This window comes from Microcebus murinus, chromosome 2 (genome assembly GCF_040939455.1).
Source record: "Microcebus murinus isolate Inina chromosome 2, M.murinus_Inina_mat1.0, whole genome shotgun sequence".
NCBI classification, from domain to species: domain Eukaryota; kingdom Metazoa; phylum Chordata; class Mammalia; order Primates; family Cheirogaleidae; genus Microcebus; species Microcebus murinus.
In genome coordinates this window covers 12,800,488-12,821,925 of record NC_134105.1, presented here as the reverse complement: position 1 = coordinate 12,821,925, position 21,438 = coordinate 12,800,488, and the positions used below count along the sequence as shown (strand labels likewise).

The window sequence follows — 21,438 nt, the reverse complement described above, 5'->3', positions numbered from 1 at the left end:
GTTTAGTGTCCCAATGGCACAGAAAGAGGCACCGGCAACCTCACAGCAGAGGAAAAATGCCTGTGTGGTGTTTATTAGTCACCTTTTGGGGACTTTCCAGAGGGTGATGTGTGGCCCTGGGGCTCCTCCGAGACAGGATGAGGTCTGAGACCCTGAGCCTCTCCGGGGCATCCCTCCGAGTCAGAACTCTGCATTGTAGAAGAGAACAAAGTCTTGGCCTGGCAGGAGCCCGTGCCGGGTGACTAGGAGCAGAAGACGTTGGGGAAGTAGCGGTAGCGAGGGTTGTAGCTCCGCAGGTTCCTCCTCAGGCAGTAGACGAGCTGCCGGTCACAGGCGCAGAGCTGCATGCCACACGAGGGCCCGGCCTCTGCAAACACGACACCAAGCACGGAATGAGGCCAGAAAGGACGGGCTTCGTGAACTTGGACTTGGTTCAGTCTGAGCAGACTCCCCGCTCCGCTTCCTGCTCTGAGGAGCTCTCAGCATGATGAACAGGGTGCAACTCTTAAACTGGGGGGACGGATAGTCTGATGGGAGGGGTACAGCTGCTGCTCAGAGGGAGGTTTCAGTCCAGGAGACAAAGCTCCTGCCCTCAGGGAGCTCCCAGTCCGGGAGGAAGCAGGGTCCCTCCTCTTGGGAACTCCTGGGTGAGGGTGGGGACAGCTCTGCTCTAGAGGAACGAAAGCCAGTTCTCATACAGCAGATTCCATCCCCAGACTTAGGTTTGAACTTGGAGGATCCGGGCTGGAACCCTTCCGTTTGCACCCGCAGGCCTTTGAGCTTCAGTTTCCTCTTGTGCAAAGTGGGGGAGAATAAGTCTACTCCGTAGGGAATTGGGGGGAGTAAGTCAAGAGAATTAAGCAAAGCACTTGGCACCCAGCACATGCTTGGTGTCACATGTTTCAGCCCCTCCCTGGAGTTCTGATACAGCTCCAGTTTCCCCGCCCCTTTTGTCCCACATCTGCACCCCTGAGACACAGGCTGGCTGACCTCTAGGGCAGCTGAACTCAGAGCCAGGGGAGATCCAGGCTCTTCCAATGGCCTGAAGGGGAAGCCCCAGCCTTACCGCAGGTGACCAGGCCCCATGCGAATCTGTATCCGTAGGTCTGTGTCCTGATGTTGCAGCCTCTGTCCTCCAGCGACCCGTAACAGCGGTCGTGCACCCAGCAGCACCTGTCCATGCGGGAGACGTAGATCTTGAGAGGAAGGGGTGCTCTCTTGACGCCCCCCCCTTGTCCCTAATAGGAGCAAAACTTCAACCATGGCCCTTTAGCGGCAGCCACCCTGGTGGGCGTGGCCGAGCACTTCCCTGCCTTCCACAAGGGCCACCACTGCCCAGCAGGTCACTTTTCCCTCCTGGGACCACGATTCGATGACAACTCCCAGCTCCCTTGCACGTGGGCGTGTACACGTGACTAGGTTCTGGCCAGGACGTGGGCCGTGGGCAGCAGTGATGTATGTTCTCCATCCACTGCCAGGCCTGCCGGAAAACTTCCCACACTTTCCTCCACTTTTTCTCTTTATCCCCCTTGGGGATGGCCCAGGAGAGGACTCTGAGGCCGTGGGGGATGGCAGAGCTACCAGACAGGAGAAGCCTGGCGCCCTAAATCAACATGTGATACCCACTGAACTGTTACATGAGCAAAAATTAAACTTCTAGTATCACGGGCCTCACATCCATGCATTCAACCAGCCATGGACCAAAAATCTAGTTAGGCCCACAATGGTTGTGTCTGTACTGAACATGCACAGATTTTATTCTTTGTCATTATTCCCTAAACAATACGGTATGACAACTATATACATAGCATTTACATTGCATCAGGTGTTTGTTATAAGTAATCTAGAGATATTAATAATTTAAAATATACAAGAAGATGTGCATAGGTTATATGCAAACACTATGCCCTTTTATGTCAGGGACTAGGGCAGCTGCAGATTTTGGTGTTCGTAGGGGGCCCTGGATTCAGCCTCCCACAGATACTGAAGGGTGATTGTATGTTAGGTGTGGAGGGTTGTATTTAAAAACTTTTTTTATTATTATTTACAGAGAAATTGAGATTGTACAGGAAAAACACCCAGTTTCCCCTATTATTAACATCTTAATGTTTAGTACTCTACATTTGTTACAATTAATGAACCAATATTGACATATTACTAAATATATAATTATATATTTATAATATATAATTCAACTTTATAATGAAGTAATTAACTGAATAACAATATGTCATTATTGCTTCACTAATTGTATAAATTCCATAGTTTATTCGGGTCTTTTTAGTTTTTACCAAATGTCCTTTCCCTGTCCCGGGATCCTGTCGAGTTCCCATGTTACATTTAGTTGTTGTGTCTCTTTAGGCTGCACTTGGCTGCAACAGTTTCCCACATTTTCCCTGGTTGGCTGACCTTGCTGGCTGTGAGCAGTACAGTCAGGAATTTTGTAAGATGCCCCAGTGTTGGGATTTGTCTGATTTTTCTCTTCTTCTCATGGTAAGACCAGGGTTCTGGTTATTTACTTTGCTGCTCAAGTGGTTCCAGCTCTGGGCATTGGGCATCTTTCTGGTGGCTCATGTGTCCCCTGACCTACCCCTGTCCATGCAGGGTTTCGTTTTGTTTGAGTTCTTTCTTGCTTTTTGGAACTCTAAGAGGTTCCAGACTCATCTATTTCCTGCCCTGAGTCTTAGAATCTGCCATTTCTTCAAGGAGCCTTGGTTCCTTTCATCGAAGAATGGTGTTAGAAACCAGACATAGGTAGCAAGTGTGCTTATTGCTAGTGGGGTGTCATTTCTTTTAGCCCCTCTCAACTAACACTAAAAAAAATGTGTTCACATTAACTTGTGTATATGCATGTATCTATACGTACATCTATTTGTAAATATCTGCATCTATCGTAGGCTTCAGGGGAGCTCACGTTGACATCTCCTGTTCCAAGGCATTATCAACAGGTCATTCTAGCTTCCTGCTCTGCTCATCCCACCCCAGCAGGGAGAGCCTGGGCTCCACCCACCTGTCATCCCATTTGCTTAATTGTCCTTTTCCATTACATTTCTATTGGTATCAGAATGGTTAGCCCAGCAGGGCGTGTTTTACAAAGAGCAATATCTCCCATTTCACATGTTCTTCTAAAACTTCTTCCCAATCGAGAGTAGAATCTAGGTCCCCTCCCTCTTAAAGCCTTTGTGACTGCCTCCACCAAGTGTGGTGTGACACTATGGAATTTCTGAGGCTGATCATAAAAACTCAGTGCCCTTTGGTCTTGCAGTCTGGGGACTCACTCTTGGAACCCAAGAGTCACCATGCTGGGAGGAAATCCAAACATCCTTACAGGGGCCTAAGTGAGAGGACCTGAGGCCCCTGGCCCACTCTCAGGCCAGGGGACAGCAGCAACATGCCAGCCACAGGCTCTGAGCTGAAGCTGGGTAGAGCTGACACAGGTCACGCTGCCAAACCCTGCCCTCATGGCAGAGTCATAAGCAAAGTGATGGCTGCTGTTTTAAGCCACTACATTTAGGACCATTTGTGAATCTGCCATAATATACCAACTGACGGCACCTTAAGCCACTGAGCTCTTGGGATCTCCAGTTAACTTCTTTGAGCCTTCGTTTCCTTATCCCTAAATTGATGCTTTCATACTCATTTTCCAGAATTGACATGACACTGGGTGAGATAATGTGAATGCAGAGCCTGGAACCCAAAGGACAGATATGGGGATCAGCTCACCAGTCGGTGACATCCTTGGGGGTCCCTCGGCCGCCCCAGCCGCAGTAACAGCCGTAGAAGCCATAGTTTACCAGGGCGTTCTTTCCTGTCACCTTCTCAATCATTGACTTCAGTTGCAGCAAGCCTCCTGGCACAGCAGGCACACCTGAAAGACAGCCATGTCCCCATGTCCCCTGGGCGGCCCTGCTCAAGCCGCTTCCCAGCACCTCCTGCCCCTTCTACCCCTGCCCCCAACCCCCCGGGGTTCAGAGGGACCTAGCTGTCTCTTTTTTATTCCCTAATTAGTGCAGTACAAGCAGTGGCTAAGAGTTTGACTTAAAAAAATGAGCAGACCCAGATTCAAATCCTGGCTCTGCCACTGATTCAAAGGATGATGTTGAGCAGGCTTAATCTCTCAGAGCCTCAGTTTCCTCTTCTGGAAAATGGGAACCTAAAATTAGCAGCTACCACATGCAGTCATGTTGAGAGTTAAAATAAGATAAAGTATGTACATTTTGAGCATGGTGGCAGACACATACTAAGTGACCAAGAAATATCAGGTGTAATGCATATGGTATCTGTATGAAGCAGGCAGAGTTTCCTATTTCTCCTGGCGATGCATCCCTCTCCCCCTCCTGCCCTCCCTCTGGCACCTTTTAGAACACAAGGCAGAGAACCCTAAAGCAGGAGGGGACTCTTAGAAATCAGGGAATTTACTCTCTCATCTTACAAATTGGGAACTGAGACTTGGAGGGGGAACGTGCCCTGTCCAGGGTTTGGCAGAGAGCCCGAGGCTCTGTCCCCACACTGGCCTCCCGTTCCTCCTGGGGTCCCTGGGGATCTGGCAGGACATCAAACATCAGGACAGCCTGGCGTGGGGCTGTGCACACAGGTATGGGGCTGCAGGGTGGGACTAAAGCCAGCTGCACTGTCACCTCCAAGCTGGGAGGAGGCTAGGGGTGGGGTGCGTAGAAGCCCTGGATGGCCCAGGACCAGAAAATGACCAGGAATCATAGGCTGGGACATTTAGCTAAGGGCCTTGTGTCTAATTTGGATGTCTTGGTCTTGTTTTGGCCTTAGTTTACTTTGTTTTGCATCCAAGGATAAAATCCGCCTCCTGCATTTGCCAGCCACACATCCTCTGCGTCCACGGCCTTTACGCACTTTGCGTTTTGGGTATGGCATCTCCTAGAACGCCGCCCGGCCCCATGATGGGCTGCGTCTGCCTGTGTCGGCCCAGGGAGCAGAGGCTCAGAGGGACAAAGGCTCTTGCTGACATCTACGCGGTCGGCACAGAGCCAAGGTTCAGACACAGGTCTGTCTCCACGACCTCAGAGACTGGTCCCCTTTCCACTGCGCCATGACTCCCGTGGGGTCAAAGGTCACTCAGGGGTCATGGGCCAGCACTTACTATAAGCCAGGAACCAAGCCAGTGGGAGGAGGCCCTTCATCTCTGGGTTTCTGGAAAAGAAAACACACGCCACGACGCATGTATCGGGCAACGGCCCATTCAGACCCCACCCTGCCTCCCTGCCAGGCCCCGCCTGTTCCACCACAGGCCCCCGGGTTGGACAATACACAGGAGGCAAAAATTCATAGGTCCGCTGGGGGCCCTGGAGGCAGAGGGGCATTCATGGAAGCGTCTCCCCCAACGGAGCCCCGAGCCACGGACGCCCGGACGCACCCACCGCTCGGCAGAAAATGGCTAAAGGGAACATAGACTAGGCAGGACTCTTAACTGGAGATTTGGTGGCGTACGTAGAGAGGCAGGAATTGACGTAACCTACACTTGGCCCTTGATGGAAGACGGGAGAGCTCTCAGGGCCTTCTTGGGGCTTGTGTGGGTCCCAAGCACTTAGGGCTTAGTGGCCTTCTCTCTCCAAAATATATGAATAGACACACCCTGTGTATATGCGCATAAACGATTATATTTGACCATTACATTGGTATAAAGAAAATATAACCCCAGCTGAATTCATTATTATATATTCATTATGATTATTATATTCATTTTTTTCCTCCCGATTTTTAAAGAATTTTAAATGAAAACGTTTTCCTGGGCCCCAGGCGCTGTGCCTACCTAAAGATTAAGCCAGCCTTGGGTGCTCGTGACAGTCCTGCAGGGTAGGTATCATTTTTTTCCATTTTGCAAGTGGGACGATTGAGGCTCAGAGAACTCGAGGAACTTGCCTGAGTCCATGCAGCCAGTGAGAAGCGGGGACAGGATTCAGGGCTGTCCTCGTGTGCCCCTCACTGCACCGTGTGGCCTCCCGCCCCAGAGGCGTGAATTCTCTGAACCGAGGGGCTGTGTTTGTTCCTCCGCCTCGTGGGCCCAGGCCCCCGGCTTCCCCCCTGAGGCTGTGTGCTTGGCAGACACAGCCACCACTCGCCCAGGGTTCAAACAACCCCAGGCAGAAGGCGGAGGAGACACCCGTGTCTGCGGCCGTTGCCCGAGTCTCGCTGGGCGTCTCAGAGGCTCCTCGCTGGCGGCTGGCTGCTCCCTTCCTCCCAGGACGCCAGAGCCCTTGTTTATCCGCAGCTGCCCAGCTGGCCTGTGGTCTGCCAGGGTTTCCCCTGCGGTGTCCTGCCGTCTCCGAGTCCCTGAGCGGAGCGGTCTCTGGTGCCGGGGCTCCGCCCGTGCCCCTGGCGCCTCCCGAGGCCTGGCCTTCAAACGCACCTCGCACTCCCCGGGGCTCCTGGCGACTGGGCTGGCCTCCATGCCAGCTCTGGCCAGCAGCAGCCCTGAGTTCCAAGAACATTCCTGAGGGTTCTGTCCACCCACAGCCTCCGCTCTGGGGGCTCTGAACAGCCAAAAGAAGTGGCCCCAGGTCCCCGGCTTCCACATCAATCTTTCCCCGCTGCCTCCTGAGCTGCGGCAGGAAGACGCCAGCTGCCACTCAGACACTGGGCACTTCCGGCGTGCCAGACACCGTCACCGTCTCTCTAACCAGTGGTCGTTGGTCTCCCCAGTGACCTTGATGGTGTCTATTGTTCAACCTGCTGGCCTGGTGTCTGTCCCCTTCAACAGTGACTTGCTGGATGCATGGCAGTTTGGGACCTTACTGATGAGGAGGTCGAGGCTCAGGCAGGGGAAGTAGTTGCCTGAGGGCTTAGGCCAGGGCCGTGAGGCTGCGCCCTCGGCTGGCTCAACTCCACCGCCTCTGGGCACCCTGGGCAGTAAACACGCTGTTTATTCTGTTTATCTTATAATGTTTCGACATGTCAGGGCTTTGCTGGCCAGGGAGAGACTGTCCCTCCCAGGGCCAGCTAATTCCTAGAGAAGGCAGTGGCTCCTCTGCGAAGGTGCCACACAAGCCAACCGGGCCCTCGTCACACCCGGCCACCTCCGTCGCCTCACTCTCACACTCCAAGCCGACATTTCTCCTGCTCTGAATCACCCCCAGCCAGACACAGGACAACTAGGGAAGCTGGAGCCCACGGAGAAGGTTCCAGCCAGCCAGGCCTACGCTGTCCACCTGCCTTGCCCGGCCTCCCCCTCGGAAATCACGACGAAGGCCCTGGGGCACGCTTCCCAGTGGCCTCCCCTGCCTCCCGACCGGCCTGGTACCTCCGGTGTGGCCCTGCGTGGGGTGGCGTGCCCTCCTCTCTCAGGGACTGTGAATAAGCTGTTACACACAACAGTCACCTCCTGACCTGTTGGCCCCACCACACCTGAAGAAAACCAACCTCCCAGGTGCGTCTGGGAACAGCCTGGACTCAGGCTGCCAGCGTGAGTGAGCAGCAGGGGCCCTGCGAACATGAGGCTGAGGCCGGGCGCGAAGGCCCACACCTATCATCCCAGCACTTTGGGAGGCCACACAAGAGGATCGCTTGAGGCCAGGAGTTCAAGACCAGCCTGGGCAACATAGCAAGATTCCGTCTCTACAGAAAACAAAAAAAATTAGCCAGCTCCGTGGGAGGCTGAGGCAGGAGGATCGCTTGAGCCCAGGAGTTTGAGGCTGTAGTGAGCTGTGATGGCGCCCCTGCACTCCAGCCTGGGCAGCACGGCGAGACCCTGTCTCTAAACAAAAAGAAGGAAAGAAAGAAAATGGGCCTGCAAGAGTGACAAGCGGTTTCCCTGCAGAGGTGGCAGGGCACTGAAACACTGCCCTGCAGATGGGCCGGCGGGTGAGCCCAGGGCAGGTCCCAGAGAAGGATGTGGGCTCGGCTATTTTTATCAGGCAACCACAGGGAGCAACGAGCACGGCCGCAGAGAAGTTCAGGGCCGGCAGCGGCTACAGCAGCAGCAGCAAGAGGTGGGGAGGCGGGGATGGATCCACCGACAGACTCGGGAAGATGTGGAGGCCGGGAAGTGGCCGGGTCACCCAAGCGATGAGTCCTCCAAGCCCATGGGCAGCAGCCCCCATGTCCCAGGACACCCCAGTTCACGTCGCCTGGCTGGAGAGGACCAAGCCCGGCTGCACTGAAGGCACCGCTGAGATACCGCAGTCTGCGGGCAGGCGACAGATGGGGGCCGCCCGCTCTGGGCCCTGCGCCCCCACCAAGGTGTCTCCTCTCAAAGCCCTTGTGTGCACCCTGCTCTCCCAACCCCCCCCCCCAAGCAAGGCAGCCCCAAGAGCAAGATTGCTCACCAGTGAGACCTTTCCTCCGTCCCAGGGGCCGCGGTAGAGGCAGGGGCTGGGCACACGCCTGGCTTTAAGGGCCTGCCTGCCGCCTCCCACTCTCCTGCCTGGCCCCGCTCCAAGATCCCTGGTAACTCACATAGGAAGCCCTACTTCCCCCCTGCGCACCCCACGAGACCCCTGGGGATTCTTCCCTCTCCTCGTTCAGAAGCAGCTATTTTCTGAAACAGGTCCCAGTGCCAGGGTGGCTTCAGGAGCGACATTGAGGAGGGTCTGGCTTGGCCACTCATGGTCCAGGCTCTTCCCCGCCAGGGACAGGAGGAGCCCTGGCACCCCTCTCCCGGCCCAGCCCCCCTCCCGCCCACCACACTCCCGCCCTTGGCCCTGAGCACTTCTCCCAGTGCACGGCTCCTGCTCGTATTTCAGTCCGTCTCGTCTCGCTCAACCTAGACCCAGAACGGCCGCGGGAGCCAGCCTGCCCCCCTCTGGGATTTGCAGCTTTGCCCCCTGTCTGCTTCCTGCTGTTCCCAGCCTGCCAACCCTCAGCAGCTTCCGCCCTGCGCCCTCACTGGGATGACTCAGAGTCTGTGGAAACCCCTCTCTGGAGAGGCTGCAGAATGTCGCCTCCCCAAGTCCAGGTGGTACCTTATTTTGGCACCTGGCTCCCCACTAAATTCCTGTGTGTCTTCCCTCTGGCAAGGGGAAGGCACCAGGCTTGAAGTTAGAGAGATGCAAGCTGGAGTCCCCTGCTCAGCCACTTAGTGGCTGTGTGACCCTGGGAAAGTCACTACATGTCTCTGTTTCTTCATGTGAAACGTGAGAACAATGAGCCCCTCCAGCTCCAGGGGCTCCTCAGAGGAATGCACTATATAAAACAGAGGGCCTGGCACAGTGGCTCATGCCTGTAATCCTAGCACTGTGGGAGGCCAAGGAGGAAGGATCACTTGAGGCCAGCAGTTCCAGACCAGCCTGGGCAACACAGTAAGACTCAGTCTTTACAAAAAAAAAAAATTTAAAAATTAGCCAGACCTGGTGGCATGTGCCTGTAGTCCCAGCTCCTTGGGAGGCTGAGGCAGGAGGATCACGTGAGCCCAGGAGTTCAAGGTTAAAATGAGCTATGATCATGCCACTGCACTCCAGAGCAAGACCCTGTCTCTAAAATAATAAAAATATAAAAAATAAAAATGATAAAACAAGGCATATGAACTAACACTGGGTAGGGAAGTGTGTGGCCCAATGGGTAACATCACAAACTCTGCATCAGCTCCAAATCCCAGGTTCAAATCCTGGCTTCCCCACTACTGGCTACGTCACCTCGGAGGGACGTCTGTAGCTCACCTGCCTTGGAGAGTTGCTGTTAGGATTAAATGAATTTATACATTTATAACTTACAGCAGCGGCCAATGCAGAATAACGCTAACAAATAAATGATAACTAACCTTCTAGAGTATTCTCACAGGACATAGGTAGCTACTATTCTCCATTCTCCATTTCCATCAATCCCTGCCTCCACCCTACCCCAACCCCAGCCCACACACATGTTTTCGAGAAGACGTGGATTTTGAGCTCCCCGTCTGCTGGCCATTGGGCTTCTCTTTCTCTCCCCCTCCTCCCACAGCTGGATCAGAAAGATGCCCCTCCTTTGGGCCCCCATGGACTCTTCTCTTCCTGGAACCCGACTACCGGGCTCCCTGAGGAACCCTGTGAATCCAATTCAACACAAAAATATTTATTAAGTGTCTACTGCATGCCAGGCAGCACTGGGAATCCACCTGTGACTGAGACAGAGGCCCTGCCTTCCTGGAGCTACCCTGTGCTTGGTGGGAAACAGATATTAATAGAAAAGACATCAAGGCCGGGCACCGTGGCTTGCACCTGTAATCCCAGCACTTTGGGAGGCCAAGGCAGGAGGATTGCTGAAGGCCAGGAGTTTGAGACCAGCCTGGACAACATAGCAAGATCCCCATCTCTAAAAAAAAATTTTTTTTTTCTTTAAATTGGCCAGGCATGGCCAGACTACGTATCTGTAGTCCCAGCTACTTGGGAAGCTGAGGTAGATTGCTTGAGGCCAGGAGTTCGAGGCTGCAGTGAGCTATGATTGTGCCTGGGAGACAGAGCGAGACTCTGTCTCTCTCTAAAAAAAAAAAAGACATCAAATAAATATATACTATGTCTGGAGGTGTTCAGTGCTGTGGGGAAAAGTCCTCTCTGTCCTGCATTATTTCATTTCTCTTTTTCAACCTCTTCTCTCCTCCACTGACTGGTATGCATCCACCTTGCCTTCCTAAACCAAACACAATAAGGCTAAAAAAAAAAAAGAAATAGAAAGAAAAAAGCCCTTGCCTCAGGTGGCCTCTCTCTCTCTAGCTTTCTTTCTCTGGTAAAAACCACATTTCTGACCAGAGGGGCCTCCACTTCCTCAGCGCCCATTCTGAGCCCTTCGCTGCCCTCAGGGGTGCCCTGAGCCTGGCTAGCCCGAGCTTGGGGCCGCCGCTCAGGCTCGCAGGATGGAGTCCCCTCCATCTCAAGACCCCCCCCCTCCTCCTCGAAACTCTGTCCGCCTCTGGGCTTCACCAGGCCGTGCTGGCCGCCCTTCTGCACTCACCCCTCCCCACCTCTCTGGGCCCCCCAAGCGCAGTGTGTTTTCAGGGATCTGCATTGTAGGAGTTGCTCTTGTCTCTTCCCCTCTCCCTGCCGAGCTCAGCCCACCTGAGGGATTTGGCTCGAATGTCTTCGCAGGCATCCAGGAGGTGTCTCGGGTAGAGCAGTTCGCGGCTGGCTTGAACTTAACTAACAACGCTTGATGAAGGAGAGACTGAACACACGAGGGAGGAGGAGGCACAATGTCAGATCCAAGAACCTGACCTTCAAGCCAGACAGACGTGAATTCAAACCTGGGTCTCACCTTTGACCGCCTGTGTCACCCGACCGAGTTGTTTAGCCTCTTCGATTCTCAGTTTTATCTGGGTAAAATAAGAGAATAATAGAACCAGTTTCATTTAGTAATCGTGATAAAGCAATGAGAGGAGCTAGGCAGAAGGGCCCAGGACAGTGCTTGGCACCTAGTAGGTGCTCAGTAAATCATAACTATCATAAACATTATTGCCAGGATGTCTTTCCAGTCAACTGAGAACTCCATGAGGGTAGGCGCTGTGTCAGCTTCGCCTCTGTACCCCAGCACTTGGCACACAGTAGGTGCTCAGCAAGGGTCTGTTGAGTGAATGCATGACTCCTCTGGCTCCGGCTTCATTCTCTCCCCCACCACCCCACTCCACACCGGACCCTCCTTCTTTCTAAGAACCTGAGCTGCTGAGACATCCCTGACCTCATCAAATGCTTTACTAGTACAAAGTATTGTCCGGTACTCACTGGCAGAAAGTCTGCATTGAGTCCTCCTCCTCCAGGAAGTTTTCCATGATTCCTCCTTCCACGGGGAGCTTGCCCATCTCTGGAATGTTACAGAACTCATCACACATGCTGTTCACTCTGGCACTTCCTGCTGGAGGGGATTGCAAGGGTCATGGTTCAGGAAGGAAGGAGAGAAGAACTTGGCCTTCGATGGGCATCCGCTATGACACATTTACAAGGCAAGTATAACATTCACAGCCTTCCTTAGCCCTCACGAAATCTGTGGGACATCGTGATCCCATCTTATCAGGAAGGGGCAGATGTTAGGTAGCTTGCCCAAGGTCACATGGCTGGTAAAAGGAGGACCCAGAATCTGTCTGGCCCTGGGTCTGTCACCCAAATCCATGTTCTTTCCACTGCACAAAGGGCTTGAGACCCAATAAAGACATAATGATTGGGATTTTCATAAGCTGTCTGACCACAGTGTCATGGGGTTTCCTTACGGACAAGTTGGAGATGTTAGTGAAATGGGTTCATGATCCCAACAGTTGCTTGATGAGTGGAACTGGAGCTTTGGTTATAAACTTTCAGCCCAGGGCTCCATGCAGCCCTAGGAGATGCTTTGCTTCCTCTACACAGTGCTTTTTTTAAAAGTGGAATTAGTTGCCAATGTCTAACTGTTAAGAGATCTTACACAGAGGTCCCAATTTCCAGCTACTCTTGAAAAGATCTGGCCATCCTAGGCCTGGATTCCTAAATGGCAACAACTGGCCATCGTGGAGAAGTGGCTGCACTCATAGATGGGGCACAGGGCTAGTGTTGCCCCAGTCCTCACCACTCCTTATTGTCTCACGCCCAATCTGCTCTCTGCCTGGAGGGGTCTCTCTCAGGACCTGCCATGGCATTCAGTCTTGAGTCCTGCCCTCTCAACCCGCTTACCACGGAGGAGACAGCGAGATCAGAGATCAGAGATCTCTGTCTTGAGATCAGAGACCATCTCTTATGGAACCTTGTGTTTCAAGTGCTGAGCTCAGAGGATAGCATGTAGCAATGGCCCGCTAAATACCGTGTAAGCACACTAGGGGTGCCTGCCCCAGGATGAGTTGTCACTAAGGGATTTCTAGAAGAGGAGATACCTGTACTGAACCTTAAAGAGTGGGTTAAAGTTCAACAGGCCAAGAATGCGAGGAAGGGCGTTCCAGGTAGGAGGAACAGTGTGGGCAAGACTCACTGGCATCTGTGATAATGGCTTATTTGGGGAAGAATACATTGATGTGGTAGCTGAGAGGGTGTTAGGCAGAGATATCCTAGTCAATATTTAATAGCTGGCTCTCTAATGAAAAAAGAAAAGCCCTAATGTTTAACATTTGCCTATCTCTGTAGTGTAAATATTCCGCCGCGGACAATTTCGTGCTACTGGCATGATATCACTGAATGCAGCACATCATTGTATGGTATTTCCACCACACAGATCCGATAAGCATAAATATCCTTAAGAACACAGGTGATAGTAAAATGTAGTAAAATCATTAGGCTGTGACAAGTTTTGAGTATTTCTCTTTGTTTTTAATTTTACTTATTTGACTGTCAGTTTATATAGTTTTTTTTTTTTCCAGATGAATTGGTGTAGGAAGTTTATATAGTTTTTAAATGATGCTTGTATGTTAACAACTAGCTTGCAAAATTCCCAACAATTTGGCAGTCAGCCCTTATAAGCCACCGTGAGCTACACACCGGGGAGTGGGGCAGGATGCACAGTAGTTAAGAGCCCGTGGCCCAGAACCACCTCGTATTAGCTGTGTGACCTCCAGCAAGTTTCTTAACTGCTCTATGCCTCGGTTTGCCCGCACGAATGATGGGTGAGTAATTTCACTCGCTTCATGCCTGTGTTCTGGGTGGATACAGGGCCGGTGTGTAGGCACACAGTCAGATCTCAGTAAATGTTGGCTATTTTTAGTAGAAAGGTGGGACATGCCCCCGCTTGACTTCTCAGAAAAATGGAACTTTCTTTAAGTGTTGAGTAGGAATTCAGGAATGGTGGGAAGGTCTGGCCAAAGAGACACAGCTGGGTAAGTCACAAAGAGCCTTGGGTGTCAGGCTAAGGAGTTTAGACTTTTGTCCCCATCTTGACCAATAGCTAGACGATCTGAGTTCGATAAGAGGAGACTGAATAGATCCTTTCCTGAGATTCCCCAAAGCTGACTTGCACCGGGACAGGGTGGGTAGCACAGCTCAGCTGTCGTACGTGTGACCCCACACCCGGCACCAGCGACATCACAGAAACCGCGGTTGTCTTTGATGTAGATGGCAGAAGTGTGGGGACCGCCAGCAGACCAGACCCCGAGAGATGTGCCTGGCCCTGGGCCTTCCCTCTGAGTGGGTTTCTGGAAAAGCAGGAGGTGTGTGGATCACAGGAGACAGGAGGGAGGGAATCGGGGCTGACTAGTGTTCGGAAGGTGGCTCGGGGTACCCAGGCTGTCTTCACATCTCTGAAGGGCCGTTTGGGGTAAAAGGAATCCGAGTTGTCCGCGTGGCTCCAGATCACAGGACCAACACCAGGCGGCCACAGACGCTCCAAGGAGTCAGAGTTTGGCTCCAGCCACGTACGTTTCTTTCTAATGGCTCACATATCCATCCTGGGAATGGAATGAGCTGTCTCGGGAGTGGTGAGTTTCCTGTCCCCAGAAGGCACTTCTTATTTACCCCTTTTTAGGGAAAGAAACGTAGCATGAGAAGTGGGGACAGAGTGGGTGGGACAGGCCCCCACTCGACTTTTCAGGAAGAGGAACTTTCTTTAAGACCTGTCAAACCCCACACAGTCAGCTACCTCAGTTATGATGCATAGGCTCTAGTCTGTAAAAAAAAAAAAAAATGAGCCCTTCAGTTGCTCAGTAGCACGGAGAGAGCTGAGCTGTCAATCGTCTGTGCCCCCTGCCCTCCAAGTCCGCCGCCCCCCGCCAACATTTGCTGCGTGCCAGACTCGAGTTCAGAGACGTTGCAAAGAGCAGCAGCTGGTGAGTGGGATTTGGGTGTGCCTGCAGGGTCTGCCCTTCCATGACCACACGTGCTCTCTCGTCAGCCGGCTCTGGAACATTCTGAGCTTTTTTACTGAGGGCTTTTGCACTTGCTGCTCCCCCTGCCCAGAATACTTAGCAGGTTTTGGTGTTCTCGATTCTATACCCTCCAGGCCTCACCTTACATGCCACCTCTTCCAGGAGGCCTTCCCTGACCACGACCCAAGGTCGCCCTGCTCTTTTCCTTCATAGCACTTGCCATCATCTTTAGCTCTCTTTAATTCGATCGTTTATGTGCCCTGTCCCTCCCACTGCAAGATAAGCCTCTGAAGGCGGGAAACTTGTCCATCTTGTTCTTCATTATGTTATCAGCACTAGCAGAGAAACTAGCGCAACTTTGGCGGCTGATACTTATTTATGGAATGCAGGACTGGATGGATGAACCAGCGAAATCTGAGGGGAGCAGCTGCCCTGGCCGGGCTTTGTCCAGTCTGTAAACTGGCAGCTTGCTCTAAACATGCACACAGCTGGTCCATCTCGGCGTCAGTCTGCGACATACATAGAGTTTGCACATACATCACAGCTAATGTTCAATAACAGGCTCAAGTCCAACTTTCGCCAAAACTTTGGCTAAGAATGCAAATCTAAACACCCACTCAACAGCGAGTACATTTTGTTTTATCTTTGAAAAGTCTAATCAGTTAAAACTGCTCACTCTGAAGAAATACACCACGAACCAGCCTTCCTGTCTTTGTTTCTTTTGTTCCCTCCACCTAGAATGTTCTTTGCTCTCTTTTTCTACCTGGCAAAAGCCCACTTGTTTTTCCATGCTATAATGTTACTTCTTTTTTGGAGGAGGGAGGAACCCCAGAATAGGCTCCTCCTCTGGCTGGCAAGATCCCAGACGGTACCCAAGGTTCTCGGCTGGCGAGCAGGCGACACCCACACTTTGAGGCCACGCCACCTGTCTCAATGCCAGTCCAACCCAGCAAACGTGTCTTGAGCGATTCCTGTGGGCGGAGTTCCCGTTGGGCACTCTGAGAAACAAATGCAAAGCTAACTCCGTCAGTCCCTGCACATGCGGCTTTATAATCCAGCATCTGTCTGTTAGGACGGGGAAATGGGAACAGGCCTTCAGGACGTCCATCACTCCTAGACTAACATTTGAACTCTCTCCCCGGGCCTAGGGGAGGTTCTACCCTTTTCAAGACACCTTCCCTGATTCCTCTGCAGCAGAGTTAATGGCTCTTTCCTCTTTTCCTGGGTCGATCTTCCTAACTTCTATGACAGCACATAGCATATCCTGCCCAAGTTAGAGGCACCTGTCTCCCCCCACGGGAGCATGGCCTTCGTGATTTGCTCCCCCTCACCCTCTCCAGCCAGGCCTTGTACCCCCCACTCCCCAGTGCATTCCTGGGGCGAAGCCCAGTGCAAACTCTTTCCATTTCCTGAACACGCCGATCTCAACCTCAGTCTCTCTCAATCTCTTCCCCTCATTATTCTCTTGTCTTTCTTCTCTTAATTCCTACTCATCTTTCTAGACTTAGCATACATTTTTTTTTTTTTGAGACAGAGTCTCACTCTGTTGCCCAGGCTAGAGTGCCGTGGCATCAGCCTAGCTCACAGCAACCTCAAACTCCTGGGCTTAAGCAATCCTACTGCCTCAGCCTCCCGAGTAGCTGGGACTACAGGCATGCGCCACCATGCCTGGCTAATTTTTTCTATATATTTTTAGTTGTCCAGCTAATTTGCTTCTATTTTTAATAGAGACAGGGTCTTGCTCTTGCTCAAGCTGGTCTCTAACTCCTGAGCTCAAAGGATCCACCCACCTTAGCATCCCAAAGTGCTAGGATTATAGGCGTGAGCCACCGAGCCCGGCCAACTTAGCATATTTATTATTCAAAAACTACTTAGCGAGCACCTATTAGGTGCCAGGCTCTGTTCTAGACACTGGGGCATCACAGTTGAGAACTCCGCCCTCATGGCAGACTTGCAGTCTGGTGGGAGAACGCAGAAACAGACAAGCAAAACAGTGAAATTCGTAGTTTGTCAGGGGGTGACAGATGCTGTGGAGAAAAATAAAGTGGGGGAGATCGGAGTGCTGAGAGTGTGTGCTTGAGGGTAGGAGGCCGTTGATGGTGGGAGCAGCCACTTTAAATAGAATGACCAAGAAAGGTCTCCCTGAGGAGGTGGCATTTTGAGTAAAGCTAGGATGAAGGTGAAGGAGCAGGCCATGGGGGATATCTTATGGAAGACTACTCCAGGCAGAGAGGAAAGGGCAAGTGCAAAGGCCCTGGGGTAGGAGCATGCTTGTGATTTGGAGAAACAAGGAAGCTAGGTCTACCTTTGCCAGAAAGTCTTCTGTGAACCCATCGCCCTTCCTCAAACTGGCCGGGTCCCTCTGCTCTGAGCCCTCCCAGCATCTGTCCCTCATCACAGCATCAAGCATATTGTGCTGCAATGCCTCCCAAGCAACCTGGGGACAGGGACTGTGTCTTTCACGCTGATGTCTCCAGCGCCCAGTAGAAGACATGATACGTATTTATTGACCATCTCACTGAATCCATCAATGAATGAACGTAGTAGACTGTGCAGCCTTGCGAATTTCTCATCTGTCTCTGTCTCTGGCAGCACCTAGTACACTGTATGGCAGCGATCAGATCCTAGAAGGAAAGTCTGTTGAATGACTAATAGAAACAGCTAATGCTTATTAAGCACAGATTCCATGCTAAGTTCTTTACATGGCCGACCTCATGTTATCCTTAAAATAACCCTACGAAGCAGATACTATTATCGTACACACTTTGCAAATTGGGATACTGAAGATCAAAGAAAATGACGTGGCTCACCCATGTCACACATCTGGTCGGTGACAAAGCTCTGAGTTGAACCTGATCAGTTTGACTCCCAAGGCCACATATGCTGGGCCGAAAGCTAAACTGCTTTCCAGAAAGGCAGGCTAGAGAGAGAGAGGTGGAGGACGGGAGGAGAGAGGTCTCCCTGTAAGGGCCAGCTCTGGCTTCCTGTCTACCTGCACCAACACACTGGGTGCTCACAAAGGTTAAGGGATGTGCCGTAGATGTTGATGATTCCTTCTCCCAAAGGAAATATTTTCTTGTGGGTTGGGTTAAAAAGAAATTCAGGCAAGACTTCAGATGAACACACACACACAAGTCCTAACACACCCTATTCATATCCCTGCCTGGGCTTTGCCCCTAAGCTTAGGAATGATCTTCTCGGCCACCTCCACCTTCCCATCGGGGTGGCCTGGCCTCCTTAAGAACCACACCAACTGTCCAGGCGTGACAAGTGAAGGGTAAAGGAGCCCAGCAGCCCGAGGGACAGTCCCCCGACAGAGGCTGTGCCTGCCTACCTCTCCCAGGGCCCCTTCTTGAGCTTTCCAGACCCCAGCTTCTCCAGGCCGTCCCTCTCCGGCCGGCTCGTCCCTCCCCGACGTGTGCAGCCCCCATGCCAGTAACTGACCTCTTTGGCCGGGCCTCAGGTCCTGCTCCTCGGGCAGAGCTGGAAACCCCAGGCCCCGCTGGCTCCCCGCCTCCAGCCAGAACATCGGCACCCACAGACCGTGGGTCCGGAGGGAACAGATCCTCAGTCTCCAGGACCTTAAAGCCCTGAATGGGAACGAGCGACAAAGACAGGCCTGGAGGTGACCAGGAGAAACTTCTGCCTGGACCCAGCGGGGCAGGCCCCTGCTCAGCCCCCAGCTGGCTTTATATATGCAGGGAGTCCTGCAAAAACCCAGAGCCTGGGGCCGATCTCCTGCCAAAGGGGCCTGGGCAGCCATCCAGAGAATTCCAGAGGGGTTGGATTTGAGTCCTGAGTTATTCAGGTCACAGCCTTATCCTCTCCACAAGCCTCTGCTAATCCCTTCGGCCTGCAGTAACCCTCACCTCAGTCCCGGGCACAGAACTTTCTTAAATCTCTTGCCTATTTGAGTACTTGGGGGCTCTTCAGACAAGAGCATGAACACAATACTATATCTAGTACACATTAAAAATACCTAACAGCCAAATTTTCCCTATTGCCCCAATAATATTTTTTATTTCTAATTTGTTTGCTTATTTCCAATCCAGAATTCAACAAGAATCGGGCATTGCATTAAGTTATCGTGGCTTTTTGGTCTCCTTTAATCTGGAAAGTTCTTTAATGTGGTTTTGTTTTGTTTTGTTTTGTTTTTTTAAATGACATTGACACTTTTGAATCCAGGCCAGTTGTCTTGCAGCGTACCCTCAATTTGTTTGGATTTATCTGTTGTTTCCTTATGATTATCAGGTTGAACCTTTTTAGTAAGAATACTACATAAGTCGGGCATGCACATTTTCAAGTTTACTAGTCGTTTCCAAAATACTTTCCTCAATGCATGTCCCAGTTCACACTCCAGCAGCACTGCAGCCAATACTTGATGACGTCACATTTGTCAATTCTTCCCAATCTGATGAGTATAAAATCATACATTGTTGTTGTCTTAACATATTTTCCCTGGCTGTTTGTCCAACTGAGCATTTTTGCATATACTTTGTGACCATTTGGACTTCCTCTTCTTTTGTCTTCAGAATGGGGATCTCACTCTGTCACCCGGGCTGGAGTGCAGTTGACACCATCATAGCTCACTATAACCTGGAACTCCTGGGCTCAAGTGATCCTCCTACCTTGGCCTCCCAAGTAGCTGGGACTAAGGGTTTGCATCATCATGTCCAGCTAACTTTTTTATTATTATTAATTTTTGTAGAGATGGTCTATTGCCCAGGCTGGTCTCAAACTCCTGGCCTCAATCAATACTCCTGCCTCAGTCTGCCAACGTGCTGAGATTACAGGCATGAGCCACAGCGCCAGACCTGGACTTCCTCTTTCACAAATGGCCTGTTGGCATCTGGTTCCTCCATGCTCTGCTCTATTGAAGGAGGAAGTGGGGGGAATGCGGTCCTTGGGGCAGGAAATTGAAGAGCAAGACAATATTCTTTTGCCACATATATTGCAAATATATTCTCCAAGCATATCGATTGTCTTTTAACTTCGTGGTATCTTTTATGGTATAAAAGCTTTTAACTTTTATGTAATAAAAATTCTCAATCTGTAACTTTTAGTATCTTGTTTGAAAAGTCCTTCCTGATGCTGAGATCTTAAAGATTTTTTCCTTTAATATCTATCTTTCTATCGGTTCTAAATTTTTAGGTTTTACACTTAGGGACTTTAATCCTTTTATCCATTTGGAGTTTATTTATTTTTTATTTTTTTTATTTTTTTTGAGACAGAGTCTCACTTTGTTGCCCAGGCTAGAGTGAGTGCCGTGGCATCAGCCTAGCTCACAGCAACCTCAAACTCCTGGGCTCGAGCGATCCTTCTGCCTCAGCCTCCCGGGTAGCTGGGACTACAGGCATGCGCCACCATGCCCGGCTAATTTTTTCTATATATATTAGTTGGCCAATTAATTTCTTTCTATTTATAGTAGAGACGGGGTCTCGCTCTTGCTCAGGCTGGTTTTGAACTCCTGACCTTGAGCAATCCGCCCGCCTCGGCCTCCCAGAGAGCTAGGATGGAGTTTATTTTTGTGTGTAGTATGAGGCTGAAATTTAGCTTTGTTTCTCCATAGGGGAGGTCAATGATTGAGACACCTTTTGTTGAACAATCCAACATTTCCCCTCTGATTTCAACCTTCCCTCCAGTGCATAAGTTTCCACCTACGCTTAGATCTGTTTCTAGGCTTTGTTTACGTTGCTTTGACTCAATTTTCTATACTTGCCCTATTGTCACTCTGCCCAGTTACTATAATTTTTTTTATAAATATATTTTTAGTTGGCCAATAAATTTCTTTCAATTTTATAGTAGAGACGGGGTCTCGCTCTTGCTTAGGCTCGTTTCGAACTCCTGACCTTGAGTGATTCTCCCACCTCGGCCTCCCAGAGTACTAGGATTACAGGCATGAGCCACCACACCCAGCCTGATTTTTTAAGTCTTCACATATACTAAACAAAGTGCCTCTTCTCTCTTCTTTAGAAATGTTTCAGTTATTCTCAAACCTTCCACATGAATTTTAGAACTATTTTTTCAAGTTCCATGAAAACTCCCACTGGGATTTTTATTGGCATTGCATTGAATTTTACAGATTACTTGATATTTTGTTTTGCCACTTCTGAACATGACATGGTCTTATTCTCTATTTATTTATATCTTCTTATATGTTCTGCAATAACATTTTATGATTGTTCTTCATAAATGTTTTCATATATATTTTTCTGATTTTTTCCTAGGAATCCTGTATTTTTTGTTCTTATTACAAATGGCACCTTTTTTTTCATTATATTTTCTAATGAATTATTGCTGATATATAGGGATGCCTTTGATTTTTATATATTGCTCTTATATTTAACAACTTTATCATATTTCTCTTATTTGTAATAATGGTAATTATCTCTTGGATTTTCTACAAAGAAAATTACAGTCCCACAAATGACAATTTTGTCTTTTTTCCTAAATCTTAAACCTATTTATTTTATTGTTTTATTTTACTGGCTAAGACTTCTAGTAAAATATTGAATGTCAGGGGTGATAGCAAGCATCTGTGATTTATTCTTGACTTTAATTGATTCATTATTTCAAAATATATTTCTTGAGTACATACTATATGACAGGAACTTTTCCAAGTGTGACAGGAACTTTTCCAAGTGTGAAGCAAGCAAATTAGGAGATTACTGTCATATCAATCAATTTAATTCCTTAAATTCTGAAAAATTTACTAAATATAATTATTACTTACACTTATGATTTTAGATATT

The 21,438-nt window shown here is 50.3% G+C and overlaps 1 protein-coding gene across 4 annotated transcripts; it reads right to left on the bottom strand.

The window, feature by feature from the left end:
• Positions 1 to 57: 57 nt before the first annotated feature.
• PLA2G5 (phospholipase A2 group V) lies at positions 58 to 18,348 on the bottom strand. 4 transcript variants are annotated; one of them, XM_076010565.1, is made up of 7 exons: positions 18,131 to 18,348; positions 11,655 to 11,784; positions 11,191 to 11,248; positions 5,114 to 5,163; positions 3,724 to 3,868; positions 1,067 to 1,173; positions 58 to 367 (listed from the first exon to the last, which is right to left on the bottom strand). In XM_076010565.1, exons 4-7 carry the CDS (start codon positions 5,151 to 5,153, stop codon positions 243 to 245), a joined length of 417 nt encoding a protein of 138 aa, XP_075866680.1. In that variant the 5' UTR covers positions 5,154 to 5,163; positions 11,191 to 11,248; positions 11,655 to 11,784; positions 18,131 to 18,348; the 3' UTR covers positions 58 to 242. The 4 variants fall into 4 exon arrangements, with proteins under 4 accessions (XP_075866680.1, XP_075866677.1, XP_075866681.1 ...); XM_076010562.1 differs by having other exon boundaries at positions 11,655 to 11,781; XM_076010566.1 differs by lacking the exons at positions 11,191 to 11,248; positions 11,655 to 11,784; positions 18,131 to 18,348 and adding an exon at positions 10,995 to 11,163.
• Positions 18,349 to 21,438: the final 3,090 nt, after the last annotated feature.

Bases quoted from the DNA above. Each gene is read 5' to 3' on its own strand.
- PLA2G5 (XM_076010565.1), bottom strand. From the start codon at position 5,153: ATGAAGGGCCTCCTCCCACTGGCTTGGTTCCTGGCTTATA. The intron at 3,869-5,113 runs GTAAGTGCTGGC...GCTGTCTTTCAG, and splicing joins GGCTTGGTTCCTGGCTTATA to GTGTGCCTGCTGTGCCAGGA. The intron at 1,174-3,723 runs GTGAGCTGATCC...CCGCATGGACAG, and splicing joins CCCAAGGATGTCACCGACTG to GTGCTGCTGGGTGCACGACC.